This window comes from Pelodiscus sinensis, chromosome 23 (assembly GCF_052426305.1).
Source record: "Pelodiscus sinensis isolate ZL-2025 chromosome 23, ASM5242630v1, whole genome shotgun sequence".
NCBI lineage: Eukaryota > Metazoa > Chordata > Testudines > Trionychidae > Pelodiscus > Pelodiscus sinensis.
In genome coordinates, this window is record NC_143074.1 from 15,607,590 (window position 1) to 15,618,892 (window position 11,303).

Consider the following 11,303-nt stretch of genomic DNA (forward strand, 5'->3'; position numbering starts at 1 on the left):
AGCCTGGAACGGGAACAAGATGGCCTCTATTTCAGTTACAAAGATCCTCTAGGAGCAATGGCAAAGGTGTTGTTAAAATGGTACAATTACCTGTGTAACATGATTTTAAAAAGAGGCTGGATTATGAACATAGTATTGGGCTATCTTGAAAAGAATGGCATGAAAAATATACTTGAAAGCATAGATCTTTATTTTCAGAGATGCTGAACACCTGCAACACTTATTAACTTAAATTGAACTTTTAAAGTTCTCAACATTTCTGACACAAAGGATCCATAGTTTATGTTCCTTGACAGTTATCAGTGATCCACCATTACATCACAATTTCCACTTTATATGAATTTTCTGAACACACGACATCCCCCTCCTCTTCTTCACTTCTTATCCCCCCCCCCACCTTTATTCTTGGACAACTATTTTCTTTTCGGTTTATTTGTATTTCTATCGAAATTCTAATTCAACAACACACTTTACCAAAACAAAACAAAAAAAAACAAAAACAAAAGAGACGAGAGTGAAGAATCATGCTAAATTTTCAATCTTCACCCTGATTTTATTTTTAAACACAAGAATTTGGATATACAATCTCAGTATTATTCAAACTCACTTTGTGTAGTGGAATTTCCTTTGGGTATATTTTTATTTTGAAAAACAAATGTTTCTTAAGGTTCTCAATTCAGTATAAGGATCACTCTAAAACACATGCTATCAAGAGAAGACTCAGCAGAAATTAAATGTTTTAAACTATTAGGTGTTCCTATTATGCATCTTGATAAAAGCCATATAAAACCAACCGAAATGTTGTTAATGTTACAAATGGCCCAAATTAAACAGCAAACATTAATTAGTCTGCTGACTTTAATGCTTTTTCACCAATGTTTTTTCTTGCATGCTCTTGAACAATGCTGAGAAGAGTTGTTTTTGTATAATAACCATTTATTATCATAGATAAGAATATTATGTGCCCAGACATACTAATTCCATTACTAATCAAGGTTACATGCTTCATGAGCAGGATACAGCACACATGAATAAACTTTGAAAAAGTAGACTTCTTATTTTTGCCAAAATGAACAAAGGTAGGCGGCATACACAATCAAATGCCTGAAACAGAAGTACCCAGTAAAAGCTCAAAGTGAGTTAATTTTTCTGATTCTAACTGTAAGAGAAATAACTCACCACTTCATTGGGGTGTACCAGCAGCAGATAAATGCCTGGATGTTTGTCAAAGACCTGAAAGGAGAAGTTAACTTGTTCCATTTTACAAAGAGCCTCAACACAGAGCTCACCTAAACAAGAGGAGACATAAATGGTAGAGATTAACCAAAACCAAAGCAAGCTAATTTATTTTAGTACTTACTGCAATATTACCCCTATTTTAGCAGGGCAACTAAACATTTCATTAATGCTTGTTTAAAAATTATTTTCAGCTTCTCCAATAATGAGAATACTGGATCCTTCTAAGCCATGAAATACTCACTGATTCGCTCATGTAGCAACAGGTATGGATATTTCAGTATTTCTAGAAGAGGTACTCGCAGGTTGTTTTCAAAATCTGGGCCTGTGTAACCATACAGTTTCGTTTCCCCATCGTCATCCACTATAAATAATTCATCATCCTCTCCAATAGCTGTCTTCATAGATTTCTCAAAGTGGTCAACGAGACGGGAGGTTTCCAACTCCCATAAGAGCTATTCAGGAAAAAGGAACCAATGAAACAATAGTCTATATAGGCTGCTGAGACTGTGGATGTTTAACATTATGTGGAAATGCTGATGAGATTCTAAGAGCTCATTACTTTGTTTTGGAAAGTTAATGTTCTTCTACCATGTCAGAAAAGTAACAGTTGGGCATGGATCTCAGGTGATATAGATCATCGACAACATTTTCAATTTGGAATTGATGGATTATAGTAGGGATTTTAGCATGTAGTTGTTTAAACAATTAACCGATAAGCCAGCTTCCCATGAGCACCATGGAGCTGCCTGGTCATCCCACCACACTACCCTGATACAGAGGCAGCAGTGCAGGAGTGGGAGGGGAGGGAGACAGCCAATATGCTGCTATATCAGAGGCAGCAACATGGGGGGCATTGTCTGTGGGGAACTCAGGCCCCTCACAGTGGACAGAGGCTGCTGCCACCCCACGCTAATGCCCCTGTATCAGAGGCAACAGCACAGGGTGGCAAGCAGGAGCCAGTCTGTGCGGGAAGCCAATTTTTAAAGTGGCTCCCCTCACAGACCAGGTTCTGCCTGGCACCCTGTGCTGATGTCTCTGATATAAAAGCAGCAGCGTTTGGTGACAGAGGGCTCCCTGGGAGTGGGGGTGCACTGGATGCCGGCCCCACCCCGGGGGAGTATTTTAGTAACCGTATAACTGATAAAAATTTTGCAGCTACACAATTACTAAAATAAACTTTATCTAACATCCCTAGATTATAGATTCATTAAAGTAACTTTAGTGGCAGTCAGAAACTGTAGGTACCAATTAATACATTTTTGAATAGTTTATTCATTTCTGGGTAGCTTAATAGCTTCATAATTATTTTAGCCAGAATACTGATATTGGGACACGGTTCTGTATTTAAATACAGAAATAGAGCACATTACAAGAACTTAACAATTAAATGACAGCATATGCCTCCTGCAACAGTCAGCTAAACAAAGAGCCCCAACAAAATTCCTCTCCCTCAGTCAGACACAACCACCATCAAATCCCACTTTCTGATGTAACTCAAATGTTTTATTCTGTACAGTTCAGTTGGAGACAATTACCTCCTGCAACAAGCAGGGCAATTCATCCCTTGCTTTGTGATATTCAACCACACATTCCAGGCAGTAACAGAGATCATCGTTGGCTGCTGCACAGTCTTCAGGGGACAAAGTCTTGGAAGCATAAGTCCTTAGGAACTGAGTGGTGGAGGAACCACCAGGCGTACACCAACGACATGTGCTCATTCTTCAGGTACACACAAAGAAAGAGAGGGTGTTATTAGAATTCAGAACGCTAAAAGTAGTAATAAGTTCAATGAAGACAATGCTTTAAGAAAATGGATTAAAGATTTTTCAGTTCATGTTAGTAGTTAGCCCTGGCATTCCCACATGGGGCTACCTCTACACTCAGAATAAAAGCAGTTTAAGATAAATTCTATCACTTCTACCAAGCTAATAAATTAAGAATAGATTCTTTATAAAAGTTGGGTAACTAGAGGTGCTCAGCTTTATTAATGCCATACTAAAGGTATACATACACTGACTATAAACCAAACATTTTCATTCTCCTCACCACATGTCAGTTAAGGTTAATCTATTAGCATCATTTCTAGGGATGTGAACGGGTAACCGGTTACCCCATTACCCGATAAGCATTACCTTTACTGGGTACCAGTTAACTGGTACCTGGGAGTAGGCGTGGGAGAACAGGATCCCACTTAATCAGTTAGCTGTTAAAACTAAGGTTTAATTGGTTAACTTATTAACTGGGATTTTATATACCTAATCAGTTCCTAAAAGGTACCCATTTATACATTTGGTTTTGATTGTTACTTAACCCACACAGGAATGGTACTGATAGGTACAGTTCCTCAAGTTACTGGACAGTCTTGGCAAATATTATACTACTTTTTCAAGCTATGTAAGTGTAGGTACATGCACGGATTAGCAGTTGACTATTTAATGCCTTGAGAAAATATTTAGTAAACGATCACCTAAAACTGTGTCATTTTCAATTGTTAAAGGCTTACCATAAATTGCATTAGTAATATCTGTTGTATGTTGAGTTAAGAGCAAATAACTATCAGATGACCATGGGGATGTGAATGAAGCAACTGTGGGTGGAGGGTTGCTCCAGCACCACCAAGTCCCTGCATGGGGCTACCAGCAGCCTCACCCACCGTGGGGGGCCAGGAACCAGCAGCCTTGGCTGCTGGGGAAGACCAGAGAGGGCCAGGAGCAACTGGGCTGGAGCAGCACCTGCCTGCAGCAGGGGGTCCCTCCAGTGAGTCCTGCACCCCTTTTTAATTGGTTAACCAGATAAACAACCCTAGCACTGACGTTTGGAAAAGCGGGCTTGGTGAACTAGCACTCCTTGAGCAATAGTCTCAATCTAAATATTATTAGCCTTGAAATCAATAATAAAGTCCAGATAATTTCTTCTGCTTTTATGATAGTCACCTAATGAAACAAGAAAGTACACAGCTTGAAGTAATTGTCTAATCAAAATTATTATTTTAATTATAGTGACAATATTACAAGTATCCAAAATTAGCAATTCTTGGCAGCATTTCTAAATATTTTCCACAAATCCTCAGTATTCTAAACATTCTATGACTAGACAGACATTCTTCCTGACCAAATATTCCAGCAATATCCTTACTAATGCCATACAACAAATCAGCTATATTTAAAACAAGTATATTTTTCTTATTTTCCTTTTGTATTCAGAATACAGATTCCCTCCCCCCCCTAACAATTTTAAGATAGCTCACCTATTCTTAAAATCTGGCAGAAATATCACAAGTTAACTTTCATATCACAGGGGTCTTAAAACTGTAACACCCTATGCATTGACTGATACTCAAATTGTAGTCAGCATACCACTGCTTTTCCCTGAAACACTGGAACTGCATTACAATAGAATTAAAAACAACAAATGGTCTGGTAGCACTTTATAGACTAACAAAACATGTAGATGGTATCATGAGCTTTCATGGGCACAGCCCACTTCTTCAGATGACCAGAGTTTTGAGTTTAGGATGTGCAGACCCAAAATAAATAAGAGAAAAGGGGGGTGGGGGGAGGAGGGAAGTGAGTTGTTTTTTCCTGTACAGACTAACTCGGCTACCCCATGAAACACAATTAAAAGTATTTTCATAATATTTTTTCTGAGACCAGTTTCTGTACTTGCCAGTGTGATCTTACATCACACTTCCTTTTCATTTGTGGTTGTCTGTTACTTTCTCTAACAAGAAGTAGGCCACAATGAAAAGTTTCATGATACCTGCAATCAGGCTATGTAAAATAAATCAGATTCCACCCCAGGTATCCACAAACTGCTTGTCAAGCAGCCCTATTGAAATTAATGGGACTAAATACAGAATAAGGGGTCACTCAGGGAGAACAGGTAAGAGAATATAGTTGTATGATGTATGTGTTAAATATTTAACTCCAATAATGTGTTTTTAGGAAACCTAAGATTAAAGAGCTGCCACCACTATGTGAAAAGGGTCATTATGGCTCCCAAATCACAACAGAAATTACTTCAGGGCCAGTCTGCACGATCAATATCACCCACTGGGACCAGTTTACAGCTTGTTTTGGTTATGTAACTTAGTCAAGACCTTAAATTTCAGTTAACTGAATCCCATTATCAAGTTAAAGTTGTTGCATAGGTCTTCACTATGAAATGGAACTGTGTTATAACTGAGCCAAAGAACAACACTAATAAGCCTGCACAGGTCTGTTTCTGTAGGCTTACTCAAATATTTTTAAACATTCTGTAAAGCCTGATACTGAACTACTGATACGGAACTTGAGTGAACATAAAATGTGAGTAAAAATGAAAAACTTAATAAGATTTCCCCTGACAACAAGCAAAACTCCCATGCATGAGTATTTTTTATCTTGTTGATTTTATCAGAGACATCTCTTGACTTAACAATTGTTTTCTCTCATTTTATGTCATTTCTTATTAACATGCATACTGGAAAAAACTTAATTATCTTAAATATAAATCCACTTACTCATCACATTTTTCTAACATTTGCATCACTAGCTTGTTAATAATAAAAGAGTTATGTCTAAAGAAGGGGCAATTCTGTGAACTCGTCTTCTCCTATTTGATGCTGCAATTAAGTTATATGGTTTTGTTTGTGACATCAAAATATTTTCCCTAGTAATACAAGAATGCCAAACACAGCTTTGCAGAATAAAAAGTAAAAACCATCTTCAACAGCAACAAATTGGGACCAGGCCAAATATATTTTTTAAAATATTCTCTCTCCAAAGTTAGCTGTTGCAGTAAATAATACAAGCAAGAACTATTTTACTGAAATATTGAGGATGAGAAATAAAACAATTCGGAAAATTCTATAAATTATTAGCGATCATCTCAATTTAACTCTGCCCAGTGTGCATATGCATTGCCATAACAGTCTTCATTGCATTTACATACTTTTCCTCAATGCATATTTGCAGCATATTTTACTCTCTATTTCTCAAGGGATAGACATGTAAACAAATACATTATAATACATCTCTCCAAGGAGATCCAGCATTTCCTGACTTCTGAGAACTTAACTACAACTTTAACATTCTCATCAAGATTTTACAGAAATTACCTATTTTTTTGTTTAAAAAAATTATAATCAAACTATTTTTAAGTACCACCAGAATGTCTTAGCCTGTGCAAGGTGCACAATCAATAAAGCAAGGCCTCTGATGAAGTCCTGCTTCATTCACTGAATACCTTATTCAGTCTGACATGGGCACATCCTGGACTGTTGAAAACAATATGCTAGACATTAATATTTAGTAATATTACTACACAGTAGCAACCCAAAGCTCCAGTGTTGAGGCTCTCTTATGAGGCGTACTATGCCTTCTGAACTCACGTCTTAACCTCAGTGCCTTTCAAATGTGAAAATCAAAGAAAAGCCATCTCAAATTCTCCACCATCTTTAACACTACACTCTCTCAGATTTTAGATAATTTCTGTTAGAGTTCACTTTTAAATTATCAGTGTTATGAAATGTCTAGGGCCATACCAAATTCATGGCCATGAAATATGCATCATGGATCATGAAATCTGTTCTTTCCTGTGCTTTTACACTATATTATACAGATTTCACATGGGAGACCCAAGCGTCTCTCAAACTAAGGGTCCTGGTCAAAAGAGAGATGGGGTGGGGGGAGATCATAAGTTTATTTTAGGGGGGCTGCAGTATTGCCATCCTTACTTCTGTGCTGCCTTCAGAACTTGGTGGCCAGAAAGTGGCAACTGCTCTCCGAGCACCCAGCTCTGAAGGCAGCACCCAGCCAGCAGTAACGCAGAAGTAAAGGTGACAATATGATATACCACACCACACTTATTTCTGCATTACTGCCTTCTGAACTGGGTGGCTGTTGATTGAGGGCCCAGCTCCGCAGGCAGCAATGCACAAGTGTGGCAATACAATACCATCCTATCCTTATTTCTTTGCTTCTGGTGGTAGCAGTTCTGCCTTCAGAGCTGAGCTCCCGGCCAGCAGCTGCCACTCTCCAGCTGCTCAGTTCTGAAGACAGTGCCAACAGCAGCACAGAAGTAAGGGTAGCAGTACCATACACACATACATACTATTCCTATTGGGGGTCAGGACTAGGGATGTAATAGTGTAGTCGATTAACCCATTAGCAAAAGCTTATAGGTTAATGCTTTAGACTACACATATTCCACACACACACCCCGGGCCAGTAAATTTTTTAGTAGGTTGGCCAGCAGCCCAGCTCAGTTCTGGCTCACGCCAAATCCAGAAGCTCATCCCCAGGAGCTGTAGCAGAGGCAGCAGCATTGGGCGACAGGCAGCTGGTCCGTGAGGAGAACTGGTTTTTAAACTGGCTCTCCTCACAGATCAGCTCCCACCTGGCAGCAGCATGGAGTGGCAACAGGCTCCTCGGGAGTGGGGCCAGAGCACACTGGCTGCTGGCCCCACCCCAGATGACTATAGAATAGTCGAGTAACTGATAAGAATACATTAGGTTAATTGACTATTCAATTAACTGATATGTAACATCCCTAGTCAGGACCCCTACAATTACAACACCATGATATTTCTGATGTGAATAGCTGAAATCATGAACATTTACTATTTAAAAAATTCTACGACCTTGAAATTGACTCAAATGGACTGTGTCAAATAACCAAAGCTTATGCAAGCTTAAAAATCAAAATATTATTGGTCAAAGATTCAACAGCACAATACAGAAACAAATGACCTAGTCTCGAGAACAGATTTTGCAGAAGTTATGTCTTCATGCTGTTCCAACGCATTAACTCAATTCTACTTATATTTATATCCCTGTTTATCACGGACAGGAAATGCCCCCAAATTGTTTTATTTCATGAGACACCCTAATCTTACTTTTCTGTGCTGTTTGCAACTGTTGTCCAAGGTTCTTGGATATCTGTTCCTAGTTAGTTAAACAATATTGCAACAATTACAATAGTTGCTTATTACTTAAAAAAGCCTAAGCAAAATCACAGAACACTATCTTGTCCTTGATGATCTGTACATTGCTAAAAATAAAAGAGTACACAGTTTCTAATACATTTCCAGAACCAAGTGTGCTGAAAGTAATAAATTAAGCATAGATACATATCTTTCAATAATACATTAATTTTGACTAGGTAATTTTGTCTAACACTTCCAACTGAAAGTACTCCACCACTCCCAATGTTTAAGAGTTGTATTTTTTTGATCGGTCAAGACATATAGCAAGATTCTAGTAAGCATGTATGACATTTTCCTATTTAAATGCTCAACCTTAAAATTAAAGCCAATTTTTTTCAAACTTGTTCTGTTCTTTCTATCTCAATGTATCTACAAACCATGCTAAGCTCATTATATTTGAAGTAATTGACTTAGCCCACGTACAAAATTTCTGATTGAAAACTTTAAAGTAGTACACCCAAGTTGGTTCATTTTTCCCCAAAAATAGATTAATTCACCTCCAGGTCGAGAGCAAGCCATGAAAACTTTACCACCTCAGGAATTAGCTTTAAAATTCTGAGCAAAGAAAAAGGATTAGAATAGAAAACAGATTCAACCATAATCATATATAAAAACTTAACACATATAGTGTACTGCATGTTCAAGCCATTATAAAAGTACTAGCTAATTAAGTCTCAGAATCATATAAGACAGAGATATCCCAATTACACATTGTTTACATGCAAGCAGCTTCCTTACAGTGTAACCAATTACTCCACATCATTGGAGATGCTGCCTAACAGTTATTAAAGGTACTTCAGCAACAGTTTTACAATTACTTCAAAATATCTAAATGCCTCCAGTTAGCAGTAAGCCTGCCCCACAGGCTTAAGACAACTTCTATGGCTGTGGTATCCAATAAGTTTTGAAGCAGTAGCCACTACAGTAGCTACTGCTATAGCGAACTAGCCACACTCAACCGACCAAATAGCTGCTAGTGGCTAGTGTGTTGGACACCACAGTTCAATGGGATGGGCTCATAAGTGTTTCAGAAAATGTCATGTCTGTCCACACAAAGAGTATGAACCATGCAAGTGTATGCTTGCTGGGACTGCTGCCTCTGGAATGCCTGGTAAGTCTCTGCCAATTCAAGGACAAATGAAAAGTCTGGTTTGGAGAGAGTGATACCTGACCCCCAACTACAGGGGAAGATATCCCATTTTCTCTTCCTTGGGAAGGAAGGCAGGAAAAGGGATGTAGCTGTGAAAGAACAAGGAAAGTTGGTTTGTTTGTTGTTGTTTTTGGCAATTGGAGTCCAGAGGGTAATGTTTGTATATGTTTTCGACAAAAGGAGGAATTCTATCTACTAAGGATACGGATTTGAGCTGACCTCTTCTCAAGCCTCTTCTCCACAGACATGTAGAGTTAAGAAGTAAATTTTTCTACTTCTCCAGACCTCCATCACACTTTGTTTTAGCGTGATGGCGGTCTGGAGAAGTAGAAGAATTTACTTCTTAACTCTACATGTCTGTGGAGAAGAGGCTTGAGTGTAATAGAGAAAGGGGCAATTCCCATGCGGCAGATGGCACTGGCCGGAGAGGGCTGGTAAGGCAGCAGCGTCCATGCTTGGAGGGGGGAAGGCAGTTTCCATACTTTGGGGGCACTCACCAAGCGAAGCTAAGGCAAGAATAATCTCCAGGCATGGGGGGGGGGGGGCTGGAGCCGGGCAGGGTGGGCTGGGGTGGTCTCCAGGTCCTGGGGATACACGTGACAGTGGAGAGCATGGGGGTCAGGGACAAGAGGGGTCTCAGGAAGGGGGGGGGAGAAGGAGGGAGGTAGGCTGGCAGGGGACAGTCTCCAGGCTCTGGGAGCGCTGCGGGGGGAACTGGGGCAGTCTCTAGGGGCACTGGCCGAGGACGGGGGGGGCAGGCTCCTGGCTCTGGGAGCGCTGGGGGGGGGGAAGACTGGGGCAGTCTCTAGGGGCACTGGCCGAGGACGGGGGGGGGGCAGGCTCCAGGCTCAGGGAGCGCTGGGGGGGGGGCTGGGGCAGTCTCTAGGGGCACTGGCCGAGGACGGGGGGGGGGGGCAGGCTCCTGGCTCAGGGAGCGCTGGGGGGGGGGCTGGGGCAGTCTCTAGGGGCACTGGCCGAGGACGGGGGGGGGCAGGCTCCAGGCTCAGGGAGCGCTGGGGGGGGGGGGGCTGGGGCAGTCTCTAGGGGCACTGGCCGAGGACGGGGGGGGGCAGGCTCCAGGCTCAGGGAGCGCTGGGGGGGGGGGGCTGGGGCAGTCTCTAGGGGCACTGGCCGAGGACGGGGGGGGGCAGGCTCCAGGCTCAGGGAGCGCTGGGGGGGGGGGGCTGGGGCAGTCTCTAGAGGCCCTGGCCGAGGGGGGGGGGGGGCAGGCTCCAGGCTCAGGGAGCGCTGGGGGGGGGGCTGGGGCAGTCTCTAGAGGCACTGGCCGAGGACGGGGGGGGCAGGCTCCAGGCTCAGGGAGCGCTGGGGGGGGGGCTGGGGCAGTCTCTAGAGGCACTGGCCGAGGACGGGGGGGGGCAGGCTCCAGGCTCAGGGAGCGCTGGGGGGGGGGGGAGAGACTAGAGCAGGCTCCGATAGGCGCGGCGGCTTCTCCTCTTTCCCTCCCCTTAAGCAGCGCCCCCTCACCTCCTCCCACCGCCAGCCTCCGGGCGCGGGCTTTGCTCTACTCCGCCACCATGGCCCCGCTGGGCATCCAGCCAACGCTCCCCTCAGGCCGAACCCAGGCGGCCGCCTCCCCCGCCCCGAGTTCTCTTCACTTCCGGCCGGCAGGGATGTCTCGGCCGGAAGTGAGTTTGTTTTTCCTCCGGGGCGGGGCGGGGCCGGGCGCGCACCGCTCGAACCTGACGGAGCTCCGCCCGCGGGCCTGCGAGCGTCTTAAAGGGCCAGCGGCCGGCTTGGCGGGAGGCGCCCAGGGAAGGGTTCCATAGGTCAGCGCCTATGAGCCGGGTTCCATTGAGGTCAGCGCCCGCCAGCCTGGGTGAAGCGGGGCCGCTTCCTGGCAATGGGAAGTGTAAATACATGTGTGGGGATGCACTTGAACCTCCCTGTGCCTCGGTTTCCCCACCTGTACCTTAGGAATAAGAGCTT

The 11,303-nt window shown here is 42.9% G+C and overlaps 1 protein-coding gene across 1 annotated transcript in view; it reads right to left on the reverse strand.

Annotated features, from left to right (window-relative positions):
- The window catches only part of SETX (senataxin), a 58,245-nt gene extending 47,237 nt beyond the window's left edge, over positions 1-11,008 (reverse strand). Inside the window, exons 1-4 of the mRNA XM_075905822.2 lie at positions 10,842-11,008; positions 2,775-2,958; positions 1,481-1,691; positions 1,180-1,289 (exon numbers count right to left, since the gene is read on the reverse strand). Of these exons, the coding sequence (XP_075761937.2) occupies positions 1,180-1,289; positions 1,481-1,691; positions 2,775-2,957 (504 nt within the window). The 5' untranslated portion in view covers position 2,958; positions 10,842-11,008. The remainder of the gene's footprint in view (positions 1-1,179; positions 1,290-1,480; positions 1,692-2,774; positions 2,959-10,841) is intronic.
- Positions 11,009-11,303: the final 295 nt, after the last annotated feature.